The sequence below is a fragment of the Misgurnus anguillicaudatus genome, chromosome 17 (genome assembly GCF_027580225.2).
Source record: "Misgurnus anguillicaudatus chromosome 17, ASM2758022v2, whole genome shotgun sequence".
Classification (NCBI taxonomy): Eukaryota; Metazoa; Chordata; class Actinopteri; order Cypriniformes; family Cobitidae; genus Misgurnus; species Misgurnus anguillicaudatus.
The window spans coordinates 17,398,086-17,424,258 of NC_073353.2; the positions used below are offsets into that span (position 1 = coordinate 17,398,086).

At 38.1% G+C, this 26,173-nt stretch overlaps 1 protein-coding gene across 3 annotated transcripts in view; it reads left to right on the forward strand.

Moving 5' to 3' along the window:
- Positions 1-26,173, forward strand: part of thsd7ba (thrombospondin, type I, domain containing 7Ba) — a 346,688-nt gene that overhangs the window by 133,855 nt on the left and 186,660 nt on the right. For all 3 annotated transcript variants that reach the window (XM_055214506.2, XM_055214508.2, XM_055214507.2), the window contains 2 exons: positions 5,263-5,596; positions 14,959-15,135. In XM_055214506.2, the coding sequence (XP_055070481.2) occupies positions 14,994-15,135 (142 nt within the window). In that variant the 5' untranslated portion in view covers positions 5,263-5,596; positions 14,959-14,993. The remainder of the gene's footprint in view (positions 1-5,262; positions 5,597-14,958; positions 15,136-26,173) is intronic.

The following is a 26,173-nucleotide window of genomic DNA, read 5'->3' on the forward strand; positions in this document are numbered from 1 at the left end:
CCACTAGACAGTTTTTCCACATTTCTGTGTTCAGGATTATTTGGGCAGGTCTAAAACGGTGGCTCGATGACGCACTGGAACCACCTAGCATAGCCCCGCCCCTAAAACAACCCTGTACAGCGGTATATTCGAAAGAGATGGCAGCTTTCCTGCGAGTGGACGTGGTTTCAGTGCTGACAATGTTTGAGAGCAGAGAATTCTGCCAGTTTTGAAAACGTATTTTATTTACTTGCCGATTTTTTTTAATAATTTAAATTTGTCTGGGTGGTTAACAACACAACTGAGAACACATTTAATATCGATCTTTAAAACACATATTTTCATGCTCACATCAATAATTCCATTATGTCACTCAACTAATCCACCCAATTACATTTAATGCATCTTGCAAACTTGCATTAATATTGACAAAGACTGAAAAAGGAATTATCTTTCTGTGTGAGGCTTTATAGGACAGGAACAAGAAAAAAACCTCCCCTTTAAAATCTCTAAGCAAGCAGAACATTTTTATCCCAAATAAAAGATGAAATAGAAAATGGAATCTTCAGGATGTTCATACATATCCAAAACTGGGTCAACAGAAAGTTACACCTGCCATTCTCTTTGAAGGTTTTTGCAGGAAGTAATGTTGATGGGCAGATATATTCATGCTATCTCCTCACAGCTGAGTGTGACAGAAATCGCATGAACAAAATTGATCCAGCTTTTCCTTTGCAGTACAATCTTCACTCTGCATCTTTTTTTCCGCTGTCAGGCGGACTGAAGCATGTCACATTCTTGAGGTTTAGAAAACCATTTTGGACACTATAGTGGGCATTTAAAAGCCCTGGGAAATAAGACTGAGGTCAGAGTTGACGGAGGGAGGTAGAGCATGGCATTGAAAGTCGATATATGGCACGTGGGTTATAGAGAAGAAAGATGGAAGAAGGGCATTTGGTGTTAATAGAACGAAAGAATGAGCAGGATGAGCTACCCGGTCCAGCATGCAGTGTTGACAGGTAATCATTGAACGTCAACCAGATGCAGCACAGCTCTGTCTCAGTGTCTCTACACTGTTTTTAGTGTTTCTGATGGAAGATGACAGCCGATAAACTGCCACAATAACCTAGAAAAGGACAATGCTATGGAATGATATTAACTAAAAATCATTAGCATCTAAAAGCCACCAGAGATAATAATGCATTTACTGTGACAGATTTTTATCCCTGGACTGAAAGTATTCTATGTACTAGAAAAACCTGGAGCTGTGTTTTGGTCCAAGCTGGGATATCATCTTGTACTTGTAACAAATAAGCTACCAGCTGGTCAAACCAGCTAAAGCTTGTTTTGTGGGAAATAGTCAATAACTAGCTTAAACCAGCAGGTAATCAGCTACTACACTATATGAACAAAAGTATTGGGACACCCCATGTTTTTGGACTGTGGGAGGAAACCGGAGGAAAACACAGAGTAAACATGCAATCTCGGAGAGACATCTTGCAACATGATCTCACAAAGTTCCGTGGCATAGTCACGGAATTTTTTGCTCATTTTTCCGTGGCATTCTCACGGATCTCCGCATATTTCCGTGGCCCTGTCACGGACTTTCTTTTCCGTGGCATTCTCACGGATTGGTTACTCAACTGTTTTGTCCTTTTTCAAACCATTGTCGCTTCGGTTTAGGGTTGGATTTGGTGTTTGCGTTAGTATGTCACTGTAAGTATTGGTTTATACTATTTTTTCTGATTTATTCTTCAATATTTTCTACACTTTAATCAATTGTCACCTGGCGTTGGGGTTAGAGTTGGGTTTGGGTAGGGATGTCAATTTATGTAAATCTAACCCTAAACCGAAGCGACAATGGTAAGAAAATAGGACAAAACAGTTGAGTAACCAATCCGTGAGAATGCCACGGAAAAGAAAGTCTGTGGCAGGGCCACGGAAATATGCGGAGATCCGTGAGAATGCCACGGAAAATGAGCAAAAAATTCCGTGACTATGCCACGGAAATTCGTGAGATCAGGTTGCCTCTTGACCCAGCCAAAGCTTGATCTGGGGACCTTCTTGCTGTGAGGCAACAGTGCCACTGTGCCGCCCCAAAGATGTCTATTATAGTTCTTTTCCATTGCATAGTACCCCACAGTCTGGGTCAGGTTGGGTGTGCTCACCTCACTTTGGCTTGGTCAGCTTTTCCATCAAGTTTAGTAACCCTAGGAATGGGAGGGATTATAAGCGTGTCGTTATATTTGCGCTGCCTACTGCTGTGACATCATACAAGTGAGAGCGTCGTTGGAATGCTATACATTCCTATACATTCGTTTAACGTTATTTCTCAGTCCGTCACAAAAATAAAATTGGCCACCACAAATAGATGTTTACACATCGCGTTTATAACTACCTCTGTCTCGCATGACTGTTTCTGTACAAACACCAGTGGTGTCAGTCGACGCTAACTAAGCCTCATTTAAGTTGCATTTAAACATATATGAGGACATGCGCATCTCGAAAGTGTCGCCACAAACTGCAAGTTTGGAAAAAAACTGGTATGGTGTTCTTGATTCTCAACCTGTGGATGTTTTTCATCGCTGTAAGGGAGTTTGGGAACTTATGGAAAAGCACAGATGACAACATGTTTGCTCGAAGGTAAAGCTAATCTTTTACATTATAGCGATGACGCTGGTAGTGAGGATTCTCTCAGACCAATCAGTAATCTACAGTGTTTTTGTGTCATGTTTTGGTATCAGTTCGGGTGGCTTGGAACCTCAACCGAGGTGGTACTAAAAAAAGTATTAGGTACTACGTACTGCACCCAGTGGAAAAGCTCACAACAGTAAGCTGACCCGACCCAATCCGTGGGGTACTATGCAATGGAAACGCGCCATTAGAAGGGAGCGTCCCAACACTTTTGTTTATGTAGTGTTTGCACTAGAGGTCTTCATGGGTCCACTTAGATCCGAGGTCCGACCCGTGAAGACCTAATAATTTAAAATGAATGTGTTTTTGTTGAATGGACCCGAGAAGACCTGAACTCTCATGTGTGTGTGTGTAAGTGTCCTTTTCAAACCCTTTCATGTGTTTGCCAAGAGGGCTTGCGACATTGTGTGGCTGGCGGTAGATTAATTTTTATTCAGACAGATGACAGTCAGTTTTAAATGTACATTTTAGTGCTTACCACTGTGTCGTCGTCAGATAACAAAGTAATACAAATGGAGCAGCTCACCAAATTGGTTGCAAGGCCACCGGAGTTTCTTTCTGTCTGACTGCTACATGTGGGTCTGCAGAATACACACACGTCAGTGCTGTTTACATTTGGGTCCAGTTGGGTTAAAAAAAATTGCCACTAGTTCGGGTCGTACTCGGGTCTAATTTTCTCGGGTTTTTCTTAAAAAATATATATTTATGCACATCGGGGTCGGGTATAAAGTGATTCGGGTCGTGTACATTTATTTAGACCCGAGAAGACCTCTAGTTTGCACAGATATCAGCTTATGCTGAATTCATCCAGTCATCCTTACGACTAATTTCAATAGTTTGGTCCCAAATCTTATATTGTAGTTAAACAAAAGTGTCTCAAACAATAAATGAGCCATGTATCCTTTTTATAGCATTTTATTATTTCTTTAAAGGCCACTTTTAATGGTGCTTAGGGTTTCTTAAACAAGACAAGCAAATCACCATTTTTCACCCTCTCTCTGACATTTAGAGTTAAATGGGCTATTGTACCTTAAAGACTTCTGTATGTAAATGGTACCGCATTTTACATCTTTGAACGCGTAATGATTAAACATGCCCCTTTCATATTACCGAATATCATCCGAAAGTCATCTGATAATGTGTTCAAGACCCAAGACTTGTTTTTGGACAACCAAGCTCCTCAGATTGTCATGGCCCTTGGTTTCGCCATGGTTTTTCTAGAGTTAAAAACAAAAAACATGGTTACCGTGGTAAAACCATAGTTACCACAAAAGAACCACATAAGATGGTTATAGGGATGGGACGGTATGAAAATTTCATATCATGATTATAGTGACCAAAGTTATCACGGTTATCAGTATTATCATGGTTATGTTAAAATTAAATGGAAATATTCAAAAAGAACTGATACACACACTGAAAACATTTGATTTTTTTTTTTTTTTGAAAATCACAATTTAATATTTTATGTCCCTGAAATTATTTCTGTGCTAAAAAAATAAACAGATCTGTCTAATAAGTTTACAGTGAATGAATACAATACATTATCCCTTAAGTGCCTTCTTGTGCAAAAAACTATGTTGCATGTGCGCGCCTGCGTCAACTGATTCTGGCTGGACAGGATTTACCGCGAGTTTTCAAAATTGCGGTAATCTACGGAGCCCCTAAGGGGACATGGAGCAAAAATTAAATAAAGTTTAGTTTCATTTGCTCACGTGAAACTTTCATGTGCTCACGCAAAACCTTCATGTGTAGAATTTTTTTAAAAGTTTTTTTAAAAGTTAAAAGTTTCGCGTGCTCACGTGAAGCTATTGCGCGAGCACGTGAAAGCGAAAGGGGCTCGGTAGTAATCAAACACGGTTGTAATGATAATTACATTTTAAATGATAATACTAACCGTCAGGACATTTTATTGTGGTTAATCGTGAAACCAGTAATCGTCCCATCCCTAGATGGTTACCACAAAAACCATCATGGTTACTGTAGTAAAACCAAAATCCATAGTTACTACACTTTTACTACAAAAAAATCGCTTTGTAAGGGGGTGGATTGTAGAAATTTCGAATCAGTGAAGAAACACTGTTTTCAATTACATGTTCCTTTTTGGAGGACTATATGCCGTACCTCACAAAAGGATGGCACAGTGGCTTGCAGGGTCCCTGGTTTGAGCCTCGGGTGAGTTGGGAGGTTTTTCTGTGTGGAGTTTGCATATTCACCCTGTGTCAGTATGGTTTTACTCTGGGTACAGAACATGACTTCATTCTGCTGATTGCAAATTCAAAAGCATGCACACCACTGGTGAAACACTAAAAATGGGTGCTCAACCAAAAAAAATTATTAAAGAGAAAAAAGTCAAGACACCAAAGCCTAAAATACCAAAAAAATCAGTCTGATAAGAGTCGACCTGTTTGAAAGTCCATTATTATTTTTGTTGCATTTTTGTAGCTTTGGCTTGCCGACTTTATATTTCTCTGCACATATTGTGATCAAGGCATCCATGTAGTACATTTTACTGTGTCTGTGGGCAATTTTCAAACTGCATTTCAGTTTTGTTTGTCCAGCCTGAAAAATCTCTCTCTTTTGTTTCAGTCTCGCTGGCTTCAGGACTCTTCCTGGGTGAAATTTCCATCAGCAGATACTCCATCCAGCGATTGCCAAAGGGTTATCAGTTCTCACGACCGAGCGGTGATGGTGTGACATACATATCTTCCACGCTCTGATCTTCCCGAGGGGGAGCCACCGAAGATTAGCCAGCAGATGATGCATCAGGAAAAGGACGAAAGGCTGTGTTTATCTGCTGTCCTCGTGTCACAGAGAGCTTCTGAGGAGCATTCAGCTGCCAGCAACATCAGCAGGCCTCAGCCATCTAGCTGTTTACCTTACCGTCACAGCTAAAGTGATGAGTCCCTGCCTTTGCTTTCAGGTACATACCACTGCGCCTTCAGCCTAATTGCCCAATTTCCCAGTTTGGGGTTGAGCGTCTTCGCTTTCTTCTTGAGAATGTAATTGTTTGAGGTACAGTATGGTGCAAGAGGTGTCTCCTTTCCCTAGACAACTAGGACTAATGAAGAGGAATAGCTGCCATTTTGAGTCCCAATGCTCACTGTGTGTCACTTTGAGATGACATCTGTTCATTCAATTATAAGGCGGTTCTGACAACAGAGATGATTTTAAGGGTCGCAGGATATTTTGAGCTCATCCCATACCTCTGTGAATCCTATGAATGAGTAAATATTGAAATATCATGTACTTTGTAATGAATGTCGAAAGGTTACATCTGCAAGGTATAATTTGAATAAAGTAAATCTGGAAATATTACTGTACAAGGAACTGTACAACTAACAAGGTCCCATTAACCATATAGTCTCAATCTCGAATGTGCCTGAAGTTTACTTTGAAATGGAGATATATCTGGGAATTAATGAATTAATAATTAAAGATTTTAAAGAGGGTTCATTGTTAACGATGGGGTGCATGATCTCTGAAAGCCAATGTTGACATTTGAAATCATCAAACACGGGGTTTTCAAACCTGTCCTGGAGGACCACTAGTACTGCACATTTTGCATGTTTCCCTTTTGTGACACACCTCATTCAGTTACCTTACCCACCCAGTTCAGGTCTTGCAGTCTCTACTAATGAGCTGAAGATTTAAACCAGGTGTGTCTAATGAGGGAGATATGCATATTGTCCAGTACTAGTGGTCCTCCAGGACAGGTTTGAAAACCCCTGATCTAACAAACACGCCCCTACCCCAATAGAATCTGGACCTTCTTTTGGTAGACCCGCAACACACATACGCAACCCAGGCAACGATGTTGGTTAGAAGACACGCCCTTACTGCTGATTGGCTACAAGTGTTTTGGTAGTTGGCCCAACTCACTTTTCAAAAAGTTTTTTTTTCAAAAATCATGCACACCGCCTTTAAAAAGTAAATACAATTTGTGATAGATTTTGTCTACTGCATTATCTGTCTGACTTACACAGAACATTGTAGCTCTGGTTGACTGTGGCAAAAATGCCCTATAGTTTAGTATTTTATAAATCTTTTATTCGGTGGAGCAGTGGTAGAGCATTGTGTTAGCAACTCAAAAGGTTGTCGGCTCGATCCCAGCGAACACACATAATGATAAAATGCACCTTGTAATGCACTGTAAGTTTGGATGAAAATGTCTGCCAAATGCATGAATGCAATGTAATGTAATGTCAGTGGTAAAGCATTGCATCAGCACTGCAAAAGGTTGTGGGTTTGATCCCATTAAACACATATATTGATAAAATGCATACTGTACCTTATAATGCACTATAAGTCGCTTTGGATAAAAGCGTCTGCCAAATGCATAAATGTAATGTAATGCAAATGCCATGGTTTGTTGGCAATAGGGTTGTGCCAATGGACGATATCATTGTCCATCTTGATGGTTGACTGACCAAAGCTACTTTTTCCCCTTATGTGAAACCTATAGGAAAGAGTCATTAGTTGGGTTAGTAAAATAACAAAATTATAGCTTTTTAGTACAAAATGTAAAAATATATATTAAAATAAAAGTGCACAACTCTTCTTAAAGGAATAGTCTACTCATTTTCAATATTAAAATATGTTATTACCTTAACTAAGAATTGTCGATACATCCCTCTATCATCTGTGTGCGTGCACGTAAGCGCTGGAGCGCGCTGCGACGCTTCGATAGCATTTAGCTTAGCCCCATTCATTCAATGGTACCAATCAGAGATAAAGTTAGAAGTGACCAAACACATAAACGTTTTTCCTATTTAAGACGAGTAGTTATACGAGCAAGTTTGGTGGTACAAAATAAAATGTAGCGCTTTTCTAAGCGGATTTAAAAGAGGAACTATATTGTATGGCGTAATAGCACTTTTGGGAGTACTTCGACTCGGCGCAGTAACACCCTCCCTCTCCCATTATGAGAGGGAGAAGGAGAGCAGACTTTTCAGGCAAGTCGAAGTACTCCCAAAAGTGCTATTACGCCATAAAATATAGTTCCTCTTTTAAACTTGCTCGTATAACTACTCGTCTTAAATAGAAAAAACGTTGATGTGTTTGGTCACTTCTAACTTTATCTCTGATTGGTACCATTGAATAAATGGGGCTAAGCTAAATGCTATTGAAGCGTCGCAGCGCGCTCCAGCGCTTACGTGCATGCACACAGATGATTGAGGGATGTATCAACAATTCTTAGTTAAGGTAATAACATATTTTAATATTGAAAATGAGTAGACTATTCCTTTAAGTGGAAGTAATGAAGTAAAATAACGAATAATAAAGAAAAATTTAAATCTCCCCGCCCAACGATATCATTGTCCATCGCGATGGTTTAACGTTACCATCGTCAACTGCCAATTTAGGGGACATCGCCCAAACCTAGTTGGCAATGTGTGGGTAAATTGCATGATTACTTGTCAGTTGTTTTCATAATTTTCAGCTCCAAATAAAGGGGTAGTTCCTAAAGTTGATTGGGAATTCAATAAAATTTAATCATGGAGAGAGAATATTTATAGGCTTTAAAAGGGTAAGAAAGAAGTGATTCTTGTAAGAACCTTCTTTGGGGACCAAAAAGCAGTTCTAATGCATTGTTCAAAGAAACTTTCTAGAAACGTTTTTATTTTATTTTGTACTCTTTCCCTGCCTTTGAGAAAACACTTCCCTGCCAATGACGAGTATTTCCGGTATTCCGCTATTCTCTTCTGCAACTTAACTCTTTCACCGCCATTGACGAGATATCTCATCAATTAAGAGAAAACGCTTCCCCGCCATTGACGATATTTCCGTCTTTCCGCAATACCGCTATTATCCCCTTCCGCAACTTTTTAAAACCAAAAGTATTGCCCTATGGCAAGCGGCTGCATGTCCGTGTCTGTTTTAAAGATCGCTCTGAATGGGATCTCTATGAAAAGTCTGTCACAAAAATGGAATTATCTCTGCTTTTTGCTCAAAATGTGGTGTTTTTGCAGAAACCTACCCATATTCAAAAGCTGATTACAAAAGAACCACTTAAGGTAGGATGAACGTTTTTTTTTGTTTGAAAGCAGAGGGTCTGTTCTTTCATTTGGTATATTGTATGTTTATATATTTAAAGAAGAACATTTTCTGGAAGGCATTAAACTTTGGTGAAAATCATGAAAAACGCTGGCGCTGGCTGGCAACTTTTTTTAAAAACGCTGGCGGTGAAAGAGTTAAAAAACCCGGAAGTATCACAGCTGTATGTCCATGTATGTTAATAGGATTTCGTTGAATCTGATCTTAAAGTCCTTTACAAAAATGGAGTTATCTCAGCTTTTTGCTCAAAATTTGGTGTTTTTGAAGATAACTACCCATATTTGAGAGGTGATAAAAGAGAGAATGAAACAGGTTTTTTGTTTGAAAGCAGACGGTCTGTTCTTTGATTTAAATATTGTATTCATATATGGTATGTTTATAGATTTTAGGAACATTTTCTGGAAAGCATTCAACTTTTATGAAAATCAACTGTCTGGCAACTTTTAAAAAAAAAATGCTAGCGGGGAAAGAGTTAGGAGTGTATGCTAACAGGTAACACCACACACTGTATGCACTCACAGAGTCTCTGCAATTTCCGGTCTTGCAGGTCGATTCCCACTACAGTATGTTTGTGCAAGGCTGTAATGAAACTCTTCAGCTTCGCTTCCCTGCAGTTTTGGCTACTTTAAATACCAAAGTAGACTCATATGAACTTCAGAGTCTTACATTAGCGCATTCTGTGGTTAAATTGGATTGTGGGTACTTAAGGACTTTTGAGCTAAAATACAGCGCGCTGAAATGGCTCAATTGTTTAGTGAATTTTCTCTCGTATTTTCTTTTACGAAACCTTTTTTGCTGAAGCCGTAAAGTGAAAGGCCTTTATAAGTTTAGTGTTTCTATAAGACTGATTTTATGGACAACTAAAGCAGGCTAGAAATTACAGGGTAGTATTTAAAGATTTGCCTGTTTTGTCAAAAACATGCCAATTGGACGCATTATCGTATGGAAATTCAAGACCTGCGCGTTACATTAAACAGGATTAAGAGCTTTTGTTTCCTTTGCTGTCAGAGCTGGTGATGTCCTGCCGAGAGACACGCTGGCTGAGGTTGGCTCAGACCCCTTACAGACATACAAGAGTTATAATCGAGGTTTAATTACCGTGCCCACCTGTTTACAGATGGACTGACTTTCCCAAGTGATGGTTCGGCACCATAATGGCAGATTTTAAACAGGCGATGCTGTTTAAAGTTGGAAAACGTGCTCTTTTTGAGAAACTTGCCACTTGAGTGTCAAGTCTTGGAGATGAGAAACTCTCCCAGGTTCTTAAGACTGCACACTGTGTTCCAGTCTGAGCCCACAAGCTTTGTTTGACCTAGTTATTCTGAAAAAGCAGCGCAGGACTTTGAGGCACAAGATTTCTAGGATAGCTGTGTTTGCCGTGGCTGGTGACAAGCATGTATGCAGCAACGTGTATCTGTATTCACATCCTCCATGTCACGTCAGCCACTGAGAAAAGGCCACATCCATCATGCAAAGAGTTTTTTACTCTTGGCACTTGAATGTTTGTTCTGCTGTTGTGACCTTTTGTTAATATTCATTGCAAATATTTTTGTTGTGTTCTGTTATGTTTTTTATTTATTTGGGTTTCTCTAATTGCCACCTTGTGCACTGGAAAAAAATTCTGCATGAAGTTAAAACAACTTGGTTTTGCAAGTCAATTCAACCTACTATTTTAAGTTTTGACCTGTGATAAGTTCACATAACTTATAAAAACAAGTTGAAAATGTTTGACTTAATTTGTTAAGTAAATCTTTGCTATTTTTGCAAAGTTTTAATGACCATCCATATTTATTTGTTTATGCGCTTTGTATAACGATTCAAAGAAAAAACAGGAAATTAAGAGTTTGGTTCCAAAACGCAATAAATCCATTTTGACTAATTTTGGTAAAAACTTGTTTTCTATACTAAGAAAGTGACAAGATGACAACCACTATTTTCTGTTACAAACTTTCACATAGCATCTTTAGGTTATAATAACATTACAAATTTAAATCCATAATTTGATTTTCAAAGATTTATTATAAAAACTGATTATGTTTTTTCCACAAAATGCGTTTTTTTTTCAAAATGCTATAAATCTCTTGAATTAAAGGTACAATTTGTAAGATATTTGCAATGAAATATCCAAAAACCACTAGTCCGGTGTAATATATTTTGTCCAGCTGATTACTAACAATATTTATAATGTTTTCAACTACTTGTAAATTATGAGAAAATTGCTGCCCTAAACAGTGACACGGGGCAGTGCAGTGGCCTGTTAATATCTACGTTACCCTTTGTTACGGCCTTTACTGACGTAAAAACCACATGACAACAGTGTCGTGGACAAATGCAGAAGTAATCGCGTCTGTCGGGCCACTCGCTTTATGTAAGTTTGTTCATCTGAACACTTAATTCTGTGCTGTGTTAACAAACCATCGTATTGGACTAATACTGTAACATCTATGACTAACAATGGCGTTTTGAACATTACCTGAACCTTACATAATGAAAAAAAAACAACGATGTCATCAAACACAACATTTATAAAACTTGATTACTTTACCTCATTTTTTTTCTTTTTTTTTCTTTTTTTAACAATTTTGATGAACAATTAACAGATAACAGGGGGTAGACGGACATCACAATTTACAAAACATACAATACAATCAAATATACTTTACAACAGAATTACGTATATTAAAAGTTTTTTGAGCTTTTGAATTTAAAGGCTTTGTCATACTGTCAAAAGTTTTGAATAGGGACTTAATGTCTGTAGTAAACATTTACTTTACCTCATGTGTAACATGATTTCTCGATCCTGTCTGATTGATGGCCATCAGCGTTTGAGTTGAAGACAACAAATCCCATCAGTCCACGCTGCTTCAGAGCGTCATTAATCTACGTCATTGTTATTGATTTGATCTGGCGCCATCTAGCGGCGCAGATAATACAAATTGCATCTTTAATGTATAAATGTGCATTCATCTTTGCCATGTTATATTCATTTAGTTGACTAGTGGTATACACTTATAAACGAAATTAACATTAATGGCATTAATCAAAACACTTACGTCATATAAATTACCATGTCATTGCTGCTGTCATCCTTGGGTCATCGCTGAACTTTTTTGACAGTGATCAGCTGTAAAATGTTTTGGTCCTGCTCGATGTTCGTTGACTTTGAGTAAAATAATGGAAAGTTTTTCATAAGATCCCCTGGGGTCAATGTGTTAGCATGACAGAAGCTTGATGCTGAACAAGCAACAGCCGGCATTTTTCCATCTCCCAAGTGACTTTCTTTCCTGTCACAGAAAACCAGCCCAGGTTTATCAATGCAATCAAAATTACTATTTTGTTTTTGTTTGTTTGTTGATCACGAAATACAAAGTAGAGGAGGAAAACTTAGATCCTGTGTGTATTCAACGAGCTGCCATTGTTGTTAACAATTTGTGGAATGGTGCGCTGTTTAAACACACGGTTTGGAAAAAGTGAGAAAAGATGACAGAATAACACGGCGGATATCGGATTTAGCATAAAACGAAGAATTTGGCGATAATAGATTTTTTTTAAATGGCGTTTTTCGAATTTTGGAACTCTTCAAATATATACAAAAATATTTGTAAAAAAAACCCTCCTTTTTCAAAACAATACATCTTTTTTTTTGGTTAAAAAAAATCATTATTTAGTGTACCTCTCTTGGGACTTAGCACATCATGAACTCTTTTAAATTAGAAATAAGGCTTTTATGCCACTTTGGTTTAAGAGAGTGTGCAGTTTCCTGCTTTTGCTCAGGTATAATGGGAGGTCACACTAAATACTTGACACTTTGGCTCATATTGTTATTCAGTTTTTCTAAACTGCATACAAATCTGGTTTTATTCTAATAAAGAGGCTGAGAAATAATGATATGGTCACTAAAGACTTGCTCTACATTATATATAGATCTGCTTTAAGCCCTCTTGTGACCCTTCAGAGTACACGTGGGTTTGGAGAATGGGTGGATGAATATATTTATAATCTGAGTTGCTTCCCACTGTTGCTGCCTACACACTGGCACGCGCCTTCTAAGCCTAAATCACATTGATCTGACAAATGACAACAAACATTGACAAATTTGTTTATTCTAAATCCATTTTATTTGGTTACAATATAGTACAGTGTATGCATGAATACGCACAACTACATGAGATGCTTGATTCATAATTGATTATGCCATTAACATGCTGTTAAGATAACATTCTGGTTCACAGTTCATTCATGCACTCTTAGAATAAAAGGAACAAGAAGGTACAAAAGTTGTCACTGGGGTTGTATTTTTGTACCTAAAAGGTACAAACTGGTACCGCGAAGGTACAAACGGTACATATCAGGACCTTTTAAAAGGTATCATCCCAGTGACAACTTTTGTATCTTTATTTCTGAGAGTGTGGGAGTTGGAGACACCGAATGCTGTTGTTTGTATACTCAAAATGTCCTTCATTAAAAAGCCATCTGTTATATTTATTTCTATACTGTTGCATCTGCAAAATATTAACCAGTAAAACATTTAAGAATGCAATTAAGTTTTTCTGATTCCAAATCACACTTGGCGTATTTATGTGTGACAGAATAGGCCATTTTATAAAGACAAACAATCAAAGAAAACACCTAAGCACCATTTGTATTGATTGGAGATTGTTCTTTACATTTGGTCAATCTGTTTAAATATTCATAAGGTTATGCAAACATCTCAGATATCAGAATATATTGATTACACCCACAAGATATTGATGCACAACTTTGTGTATTCAATGCACAATGCAGTGTCTTGTTCATATACAAATCATATAATTCATTTTCAGCTTTATTTTGAACGAATGCTGCTTTTTGAAAACGTTAAAATGGCAGATGTTGAATGTCGATTCTGGATTACAGTAGCTCTATAGATCATCACAATTTAACAACTTTAATACAAACATTAAACCAAATCAGCTTTCAAAAATCAATGGGCCAACGTCCAAACTCCCAAACAACCAGCTGTAGAAAGGAAAACTCTGTGTACCCTTTTGAAACTAATTTCATCAAGACATTTACTTGTGGGGGCAGTTAAAGGATAAGAGATGTTTTTTCACGCTGTCAAGGCCTCTCACCATATTCCTCTCAAATCAGATTTTCCTGCCGGAGAAACACCGCCGATGCAATGAAATAAAAATCTAATTTTCCAAAATGAAATCAACCAAAAACCAATTGGGAGTCGCAGCCTTTCCCTGAGAAATCACATCAAAATAATTCCTCATTCCAAACACATATTTTAGTTTGATGGCAATTCATCCATCAATACACAGATTCTGTCTATCCGTCTCGAACAGATTGTGTGCAGGTAATGCATTGTGCGCTGCCTCCATAAGAGGAAAATCAATCAAAATTTTAATTCTGATAATACTGTAATACACTGGCCTATGCGGAGCAGTGTCCCATCAGCGAAACAATGATGTTGTAAAATATAGTGGTTCCCATTTCTCCTCTCTCGCCGCGGGACTGTTACCAATGAATAACCTTGGTTTGTGCTGCAGAGCTGTTTAAATGAGTTACTTTCCCATTTCGGTTGTCAATGGAAAAGTTTATTATATGTGAGCGGCATAACGTGGATCCGGTCCATTGCGTTTTCTGCCATTTGAATGGCGTGTAGATTTCTATCAATCACTGTGTGATATAAAACACAGGCGGTTCAGCGTTCGCCGTCGTCAAACAGCTGCTTTACTGTTTGAAAGAAGAAACACGACAGCAACTGGCTCGACTCCATGACTGCTATCTCAGAGCATTTGCAAAAAAGTTCATTGAAAATCAGATATGCATTAAATTTCCTGCTCACATATGCCTGGAGAGCCAGCGATTCCAGAGCTAATCCTTCACCCCAAGGATATGAATTACAGCGGCGGGGGACAGAATTAAACGTGTTGCAATAAAAAGGTGTTAATACCCTCAATTATATCAAGGCTGAAAGACTCAAGGCTCTGTCTGTGTTTACCTTGACGGTTACCGCATCAGTGCGTACGGTTTTAATAACATGCTATTAATTGCGTTTTTAAGAAAGAGTGATCCCGATCATTCTGTGATTCTGAATAGCACCTGCTCTCAATTTCATGTTCCTCAAAGGATTACTAGTTTAACTTATATCTGTGATTAACATAATGATTTCCTGAAGCTGTTTGTCATGCTTGGCTGGCGTATTCAGGGTACAATCACAGTTTGTGTTTCTTCTGACAGGACTAAAAGTGGACAGGACGTCAATTGGCTGGACTATGATTCTAAAAGATGACTCGGGTGTAACGGGCCAGAAATGGCGTGTCGGGAACTACCTTCTGCTTTCTGTGTCTCTCGCTGCGATGCAAGTGCGGTCGGACCTGGAATTCCCAAAGGACAGACACTATATGTGGAAAACGGGTAAGCGTTGTATGTTGATCATTCCTGTGATATGGAGATACCCATCTCGGCCATAGATCTCTTTTTAATGGCTTGGCTTTGATGTTTCTCCCTCCCGTTAACGTGACACAGCATGCATCCATTCAGGATTTTATCTTCCTATGCTCCAAGCTATACAGTGTTTATCAGTAACAAATGCAATAAATACCTCTGTGCCGGAGTTTCGTCGAGATTTATCTTTCATGCTTAATTATTCCTGTGCTTTCAGGAAAAAGGCCTGGTGGTTGGTAGGGATGTGCAAAACAACATGTATTATTAAAACTGACTGGTTTGTGGGTTGTCGAATAGTCAAGTAATTGGTGTTAAAGAAGTCCTGTATAATTATGCTGGTTTCGTGCTTACCAGACCGATATCCGAGCCGTTATTAAGGAAAAACTTATTCTTGCATGCAAAATGGAGGAGGTTTGTGTTTTAAAAATGTGGGCAAATTTTGACAAGTAGTTGTTAAAACATTGCTTATTGAATATGACAACACAATCTCACAGCAATTCATAACTACACTGAAAAAAATTGTTTGCTGCCTTAAAACGTACGATTATCATAAAAAGAACAACAACAAAACTCAACACCTAACCCCCGCCCCTAACCCTGCACCTAACCCCAACATAACAGGGGTCAAGGCAACTAACGAATATGGTCGTATGAATTTATACGAATTAGCCAACTCTTAAAATATGTACAGATTCTCATGAGATAGGGTTGGATTTACAAGTCATTTTAACTTACTTTTATTAACTATTTTTTACAATGTATTTTAAAAATGTGTACAACCTTATTTGTTGATTTAAAGCTGCAGTGTGTAATTTTTAAAAGGATCTCTTGACAGAAATGCAAAATAATATACAAAGCTATATTTTCAGGGGTGTATAAAGACCTTTTTACCATGAACCGTTAAAGCAAAACCAAAGAGTTTTTTTTACCTTAAAATAACGTTTTCAAAAAAAGTTTCAGTGGTTCATCCACTCAAAACAGGGTGAACGGCACTTTCACATTCGCTTTGCAGCCCTCTATCGGCCAAAACCGCACTAAAGAAGTTTCCAACCGTCGGGTAGTGGTCCTGTAGTTTGAGTGAAAACTACAAAAACTTGCTTTACGGCAGACCTACAATCCAATCAGAGCCAGCTATGCTGCAGTATTTACGACAGTGGTAATGAACAATTGCGCTTCTAACCTGTAGGGGGAGCAAAGAGCAATAAGTCTTTAGTGTTGCTTTAAGTTTTTATTGCCTTAGAATGAGAGGTTTTTATCTACGTACACCGAGGGTCCCTTACGTGGAAGTCGCCATTTTGTGCCGCCATGTTTCTACAGAAGCCCTTAACGGACAAACTTTTTGTTACTAAGTTGTCTCATTTTTCCGGTGGTGGCTACCGTAGCTTCTCTATGCGTTTCAAAAGCGAGGGGTGAGCAGTGGACTGAGCCGTTGGTTGCAATTCACAACCTCACCACTAGATTCCGCTACAATTTACACACTGCACCTTTAAGTACTATCTGCTTTCGCCGCAGTGACTTTGGGCTTTAGGGCAGGGTTTGGAGTGTGGTTTCATTATTATATTTTTATAATCATACATATATTGTACGATTCACACACTGTAAAAAAGATTTGTTGGTTCAACTTAAAAAATAAATGTACTTGGTTGCCTTAAAATTTTGACTTAATTCGACTTAAAAATATTTGTAAACGCAAAAAATGTGGGTAATGGTGCGTTCACACCAGATGCGGAAGAGGCGGCAAACAAGAGTGATTTACATGTTAAGTCAATGCAAAGACGCAAATGGCGCGGCGTGGACGCACAAATTGAGCATTGCTGCGTGATCCGCGCAAGTTGAAAAATCTTCGTACTTTTACAGGAAATTAAAAGGATCTTGTTTGGAAGAAAGTGAGTGAGGAGGTCGAACAATCTGGTAAGTTTACTCAATTTGAGCTATGTAAGTCCCTCCCATGATGCAAATTTACCTGTGAATGTCTCGAATGACTAGAATTTCATGCAAGACTTTCACGTGCAAATGAAGCAAGTAAAATCAAAATGTTCAAGCGTCCAACTATGCGCGAATAGCGCGTTTTTGCCGCCTCTTTAGCGTCTGGTGTGAAGGCACAGTAAAAAAAATTGTCAACTAATTTTTAAAATGAATTAACTCCAAATTACTTTTTTTAAGTTGAACGAACTTTTTTTTACATGCATCATACAAATTCATTAAATTATGAACAAATTGTAAAAATACTAAGATATTTCCTTGAAATCAGGCTGAGTATTAAAAAGAATAAAAACTTGCTTAAGAGTGTTTCGGCCATGTCTTACTTGCATGCATATTCATGCATTTGTCTCATTTTCTTCGGACGTACCGAACCATGCTGCTCATATTGAAAACTCAAGTTCAAGTACAGTAAAGTCTGGATGTCAGTAAGAATAGTTAAACAATAAAAATTAAAATAAGCTTTTGAGTAAAGTTTCTTGGCATCCATAATAAGTGCATTTCACTTGTGTTAGTTCTTAATTATGTTGTTTTGATTTTGTGTTATGTTTGTGACACGCATTTATGAAAGATAACTTCATTTGTTCTTCACTGAGCATTTGTCATCGACGCAGCTCTCAGCTTCACACATCTGACACCTTCCAACTCAACACGAAAAACTCGTGTGTACCATAATATATGCTCCGAGAACGTTTATCCATCTCTTTCCGAACAGTGACAGGACCTACTGCAGAATATGTAATCACATATAATGATGTATATAGTAATCTATTCCTAGTCCTCAAAGCTGGAGTAATTACCTACTGCTATGCCTACCTCCAGATTTATGGTCTTGTGAAGTAAGACAGGATTTTCTACACGTTGGGCTCGGTTTCACAAACAAGAAAATCTGATTTCGATCCTTAATCTCTCTGGTTTTGTCAGAGCAGGTCGGAATTTTCCCCAGCTGGGATGATTGATTCCAGATAAGGACTTTGCCCTCGGCACCTGCAACTTCCTGCAGCTGTTGACGTCAAAATGTTTGAAGAATGAAATGCAAAGAACGTAATTTGCATTGCATAAATGATTTAAAAATACCCAAAGGTGATTCAATTTCAGCCTGATTGTTGTCCTCGCCTCACGTCTAAGAAACAGACCTGAGGACTGACTTTAAATAACCCCCGGAGTAACAAACCCTCTGTATCACCATCAGATCAGCAGTGTGGAAAATGAAGTAATGAATTTAAACTCACTGCCTCAGATGCTACGGTCTCTTTCTTTCTCAGCGACTGCCGTTTTTGAGGCCCCATTGGCTTTGTGATCAGCACTTTCATTTGGTTCTCGCCGTCTGATGATGGTACCACTCAAAAGATAAAGAGATTGATGAGCTACAGTTGAAAGGCCCGAACACAAAAGGAATATAATAAGATCATCCGTATACATACAGTACAGTAGCTTTAAAAAAACGAGTCATCACATGATTACATTAAACCTACCAGTATTTGGTGCACGGCCAAGTAGGACCATGTACACACAAAATCCATCTACTATATAACCATTCAGAGCAACATAAAAATTTTATACTGTAGTAAGGATCATCATGTGCTCAGAGCAATTATCAATGCTTTACAGAGAATGAAAAATGTGTGGTGTGAATTATTAAAAACTTAATCAAAAAGTCAACGGTGCTCCATTTAACCACGCTTGATGATCAGGGTGTAGCTGTGGTTTGAGACGGCGAGGTCAGAATTTTTATCGTGCGGTTTAAGGTCCCAGTTTCTATGGCAAACCTCACAGAGTCGGCAGATACGTAAAGACTTGTGATGTCTGGAAAACATGTTGTAGCCTTTTTGTCAGCTTATATGGCTTTATACTCGCTGTACTATGTGGCTTATAATTCTTTGACGCACTCATCCACAGCAGAGCTGAGTTTAAATGAGTTTTCCAGTGTCACAGGTGAAGTCGTTCAGTTAGAGTTGAATGAACACTGTATGACTCTTCATGTTATGAAGTGCTGATGTGTGCTTTGGGCTTGACCTTCATCACTGTCTGAAAAACAGAGGGAACCCAGAGCTTTGGGTAATGGAGGATCATTTAGCCATTTAAACAAAGCAGTCTCATTACCGCCTGTAAAGAACAATACCTACTGGTTAATTTTTCACCAGCGACTGCCTGAAGAGAGAGCGAGAGAGAATGAGATAGACTTTGATTTGATCTGCATGTGATTGTCATCGAAAAAACGTGGTAGAAATGTTTTACTTTGATATGTGTCCAACAAAATAAATGGTCTTCTGACAAGTAGTGAATAATAGTGAAACATTATTGCGTCATGTTGTTAAAGCTCACATAACACACACTGTTTCTGCATTTCTAATGTTACTCTGGAGTACCTATAGAGTAGTATGACATCTTTTATATCTCTGAAGAGTCTTTAGTTTAATCAGATTTATAAAAGAAAGATTAGCTTTACTGAACCTTTCAGATAGCGTACGAAAAAATTAAGGAGGAGTTACTCCCGCGAGAGGAGCTACTACGAGTAATTCAACACAACACAACACTGTTTAACTTATGATTCACTACATGTTCGTGTCATTTATATAATATGCATGCGCCTATTTCCAACATAAGACAGAAGTCTTACTTACCGCATGCAACTTATGACCCAGTTGGGACTTTTCAATGAAATCCAGCGCATCAAACACATGAAAAACTCCGCTGCTACCCTGGATAATAAACTATATCCATTGTTTTCAAAAGGCTGGCTTTCTTCTCCTTACATCCAAAAACACACTTCTTCTTTCATGCCATTGTTGAGTTTTGAAACTAAAACAAAGCTGTTGCATGATGTGATGTTTGCAAGTTCTAGCGTCTCCCACTGATTGACCGGTGGGCGGGGTTTTCCGGGGGAAGTGCCCATAAAAAGAAGTGATACGTATAGAAACCCCTGAAACGTCAGCTGGACCAGTAATCGAAAAAAACTTTCCGAAACTTGTACGAACCCCGGAAAAGTGCGTTTGGCACAGAAATACTCTGTAACACGCCCAACTGCTTTTTTGACACTTTGCCTACGTTTAGCCTGAGGAAACAACTCTATAACTGTGTTAATAAGTCAGAATGCATGAAATAGCATTGAACCACCCCTTTAAACATTTATTTAGCGTAATTGTGTAGTTCTGGTATCTACCAACAGGTGCTGACTGGACCATAATAACCAACATTTTTTGGATGTAATAGAATAAAGACAGGAAGTCGCGTCACTCTGTGGCCATGTTTGCAGTGCCTCCAGGTCTTGTTAGAGCAAGATGTCATCTAATAGGCTCTCTTTACTGGAAGTCGAGACTAGAGCAGCCTTATTGACCATTGCGATGCCCCCATTCATATCAGTACCACGACGAATCTGACGAATCTTGTTAATATGAAATATCTTTGGCTGGGTTTGTACCTTTTTGACCCAGCGCAAGGTTGAAAAAAACCCAGCATTTAAGAGTGTAATGTAGCGTTCACACCAGATGCGGAAGAGGCGGCAAGCATGAGTGATTAACATGTTAAGTCAATGCAAAGACGCGAATAATCATCCTGCATCACGATAAGTGCCAATGGCACAGCGCAGATGGCGCTTTCCACACGAGTTGAAAAACCTACATTTGTGCCGCGTCAACCAATCAGGACCTTGCTCTAGCAGTGATGTGATTACAAGAAGCGAGGGGAGGCAGAAAAACAAAACAACAATGGAGGACAATCATCATCGCTACACGAGACATCTTCGTACTTTTACAGGAATTAAAAGGAGCTTGTTTGGAAGAAAGTGAGTGAGGAGGTCATTTTTAGCTATATAAGCCCTTCCCTTGACGCAAATTTTTGTCTCGATTGTCTAGAATTTCACGCCGAATAAAGCAAGTAAACTCAAAATGTTCAATAGTCCAACTACGCGCAAATAGCAAGTTTTTGACGCCTCTTCGCGTCTGGTGTGAACGCACAGTAACATTTGAAGTGCAATTTTGTACAGATTTGTATACTGCATGCTGTTTGGGGATTTTGGTGGGCATAACTTGCTTTGACTTGAGATCGAGTGGCAACCGTCCGATCTTTCTGATGAACGAAATACGGAAGTGACTTAAACTGCAATTCATCGACGGGCCGCTAGAGGCAGGCTCCAAAAGGGTGTCAATTCCATGTCGAAATGCCCAACTTTACAGTAGAAAATTATACATTTACAAAAAGTGTTTTTGGTCTATTTAGCTAATTTTGCCCGTCATGACAACTGTGCGGGAGGTGAATTTTTTTGTAACTCATCCGTTTAAATTATATTAAGCCTTACAGTTCTGCACAATTAAGGGCGTGGTGTGAGTGATGGGTGAACTGCCACTGCTGTCACTACTGTTGAGCTAGGCGGGCGTGGTTTCAGCAACCAGCACCTAAGCTTCACCCCCGTCCAGCCTCTTTTGCCCATTTTCGGTTATCCACAAGTGATGCGTGAAGATGGCAGGCTTGAAATATTGGCTTCACGAAAGCTCTTCCCAATCTTATGGTTGACGTCACAGACACTACGTCCATATTTTTTACAGTCTATGCTTGAGATATATCAACTGATTAACTAAAGACACAACCAAAACTGCACTGTTCATCAGCATATACTGCTATGTACAGAAGGAAAATAAAAGACGAATGCTTCATGAAAATATTGTTTTTAACCTTATTTTCACATTGAAGTGCAGATGGTCTATTTAAATGAATGTGGAGAATTTTAAGAATTTTAAGTATAGCTGTGATCTGCTTTTTGCTAATTACTGAATGTTGAATATGATCTGTGCAAGTGAAAAGCAACTGTTTTAGCAGCTAATAAATAAACAATTTAATTCACCTTCAAACAGCCTAATAAATATGAGTGTGTAATCTCCCTGCGTGAAAAACACAGCAGACTCGGTATATAGGCAAACACATTAGAAATCACACTTTGGAAATAATAGACCGATCCTTCAGTGAATTATTTTCCAAAAGATTGAGTTTAAATGAAATTGCTAGAATGAACAAATTGCCTCTCTATTGATTTTTTGCTTTGTTCTGTTTCTCACCCTACCATATTAGCTCTTATATATGATATACTATACTCTGGTTGATCCATCACATTGGCTCTAGTGATGATGAGCCCTTAGATGACATCACATGCGGTCTTAAATGATCCTAACTCTAATTTGACATCATTACGATTGTCCAGTATCCGATTTTAATGTAAATATTAATCAACATAAAAGGATACTTGGAAAGTAAAAAGGACAAAAAATGCACAAAATGGATTGATTTACATGGCTGTGGCCCTAGTTTCAATCGTCAGATTCTTCACAAGCATCTGATCCATACTGCACATTAAAATGTCAAGAGCATTAAAAAAAACACTATTTCCTATTTCTGATTGTCTGGCTTTATGCAATTTCCTAAGAGTCAGCCCTAAAAGGTTTTTTATCAGTTTGCCAAGAAATAAAGGATTGTTTAGAATTATCAGGCTTCTCCAATCACGCGTTGACTTAAAACATGTGCGAGGCGTGTGGCATTTTAATAGATATTCAAGAGGAAGATTACTTATAGCCTATTAAACAAGATAACGCTTAACGTGTAAGGTTGGTAGGTAACTGGTTAGCAGACACTACAGTGTGGGAGGACATTACTTAATCAATTCCCAAATGTCGCACTGTTCCCAATTTCCAATAATTCCTGTTCTTCAAAGTCCTGGTTGTTTGCACTGGTGATAAGGTTTATCTTCAAAAACAGAGCATTCCGGTTCATCTGCATTTCTGGATCAGGTAGAATAATCAGATGGCAATACACTCTGCAATTGCCTCCTCATGGATGATAACCAAATTTCCTAAGGTCTGAAATTCCGTATTAGGAGATGTAATGTATCATCTCAATCCCACAAGCTTATTTTAAACACGAGGGCTTAAATTTTTTCATTTTTTGCACATATTCATTCATTAGTCATGACTGCGCAGTGACGAATTAGAGCGGTGTGTCATATATCAAAGTATTTTATTTTCTAAAATGACATTTATTGGTTTGGTATGTAGCTATTTTAGGTTCATAATACATCTGTCATTATGTATTATAGAAAAATAAGCTGCTACAGTAATATATTTGCAAAGGCACTGAAAGGGGTAGGAAACTACGTCATCATCTACTGAAAATTTGTACCGTTTAATGTCCAAAACCTTTTTCTTTCCTTTGTGGAAAACAAAAGAAGGAATTAAGACAACTATTGATCTTCTTCCATGGAAGAATGTAGTTTGTTTGTCCCTACAATAAATGTGAATGGTGACTGAAACTGTCAGTAACTTTCTGCATAAATGTAATATACAGTGTTGGGGTAGTTACTCAAAAAATGTAATTAGTTACTAGTTACTAGTTACTTCTTAAAATTGTAATGAGATTACTTTACTAGTTACTGCATTTGAAAAGTAACTTCACTACTTATTACTTTACTTTCCTTTTTCTTAATTTACCACATAGATACATGGACATGGTTTAGGCGGGGTCGGCTGATGATGAGTGACTACTTTAAATGACCGGCCAGGGCTCTAGACTACCTTTTGCACTGGTTGCACTGGTGCGCCTAACATTTTTTCTTAGGTGCACCAGCACAAAAGTTAGGTGCACCCTAATTTTTGACCTTATCGGATTTATAGTTCGCCCAAAAATTAAAATTCTGTATAATTTATTTGTAAATCAGGTTTGTAACTCTCATGTTGTTACAAACCTGTATAAATGTCTTTGTTCTGGTGAACATGAATGAAAATATTTTGAGGAATGTTTGTAACCAAACCATTCATGAGCCCCATTCACTTCCATAGTATTATTTTTTCCTACTATAGAAGTGAATGGGGCTCATGCTTGGTTTGGTTGTTAACATTTCTCAGGGTATGTTGCTTTGTGTTTATCAGAACAAGGATATTTATACAGGTTTGTAACAAAATTTATAATTTATTTTTGGGTGAACTGTCCCTTTAACACCGCAAGTTTAGCGCCCATGGTGGTTTCATACAGAATATAAACATGTAGGCTATTTTATAATTTTCATGTTGTCATTCCATTTTCCTTATACGAGTCATGCACAGTCCTGTTTGATAACCCGCATCCGCGCGATTAAAATAACAGTTGACCCGTTATCCGACATCAGCATCAATTTATTTCATACCCGTTTTACATAAAGACTGCGACCGGCCGCACCGCAAATCGTGATGTAAGTAGAAACCTTTAAAGATCTTCATGCAGAACATTGACAGAAATAAGCACAGGACCATGACTGTTCAAATATATTATCATTTAATGTGAAACTTTGTGAGGGTCGGCTGATTGACAGCTGAGCGGTCAGCAGTGTTTGAACACTCATAAGCGCTGCGCTTATATTTATTATTACCTTATAAATTGATGATATGATTGCAGTGATTCCAAAGGGATGTCCAAAAAAACTCAAGTAGAATGTTAAATGTTTAAAGTTTAATGTCTCTTTCTCGCTGCCCTGTGTAAACCCACGCGGGTGATGTCATGAAACGCGTGAGGAGCTTGCATTTTGCATTACCTTAAATTACCTTAAATTATGGTCATACAAATAAAAGTAAAACAACATTCAAAACTGTAATGTGTAAATGTATTTATGTAAAGTTACACTCGCAATAATAACAAAACATTGTGCTTTTTTAAATAGGTAAAAAGTGTTTTTTGCTGCATCGGTTTGGGAGCGCGTCACCAACCCTATATCACGCAAATACGTGACTATTTCACGTATGGACCAACGTGAAAATGACAGTTTTGCCCGCGTTTGGGCGTGAGCATGTCGCGTTTCCTTTTTGTGTCACTTTCACGTTTTGGTTGCTCAACTTTTTTGTCCTATTTTCAAACCATTTTCGCTCCGGTTTAGGGTTAGATTTGGTGCTTTTGTTATATGTCACTTTATGTATTTGTCACTTTAAGTATTGGTTTATTTAAAAAAAAGATACAAGACTTATTCTTTTATATTTTCTAAACTTTAACCAATTGTCCCCGACGTTGGGGTTAGAGTTTGTTTAGGTAAGGATGTCATTTTATGTAAATCTAACCCTAAACCGAAGCGACAATGGTAAGAAATTAGGACAACAAAGTTGAGTAACCAAAACGTGAAAGTGACACAAAAAGGAAACGTGACATGCTCACGTTCAAACGCGGCAAAACGCATTACCTTAAATTACCTTAAATTATGGTCATACAAATAAAAGTAAAACAACATTCAAAACTGTAATGTGTAAATGTATTTATGTAAAGTTACACTCGCAATAATAACAAAACATTGTGCTTTTTTAAATAGGTAAAAAGTGTTTTTTGCTGCATCGGTTTGGGAGCGCGTCACCAACCCTATATCGCGCAAATGCGTGACTGTTTCACGTGTGGACCAGCGTGGGGATGGCACGTTTTGCCCGCGTTTGAGCGTGAGCATGTCACGTTTCCTTTTTGTGTCACTTTCGCGTTTTGGTTGCTCAACTTTTTTGTCCTATTTTCAAACCATTTTCGCTCCGGTTTAGGGTTAGATTTGGTGCTTTTGTTATATGTCACTTTATGTATTTGTCACTTTAAGTATTGGTTTATTTAAAAAAAAGATACAAGACTTATTCTTTTATATTGTCTAAACTTTAACCAATTGTCCCCGAAGTTGGGGTTAGAGTTTGTTTAGGTAAGGATGTAATTTTATGTAAATCTAACCCTAAACCGAAGCGACAATGGTAAGAAACTAGGACAACAAAGTTGAGCAACCAAAACGTGAAAGCGACACAAAAAGGAAACGTGACATGCCCACGCTCAAACGCGGCAAAACGTGTCGTTTTCGCGTTGGTCCATGCGTGAAGTGGTCACGTATTTGGCGTCACACAATAAATAAACTCATATAGGCTATAGGCTACTTTTGAATTCGTTTTGTTAATTTGCTAATTATTTAAGGGAAACACATTTCATATAGGCTTATTTATTTTATTATTTTTTCACCAAAGTAAAGACGTAATCATCACGTTCTATTCATTTTAATGCTTTT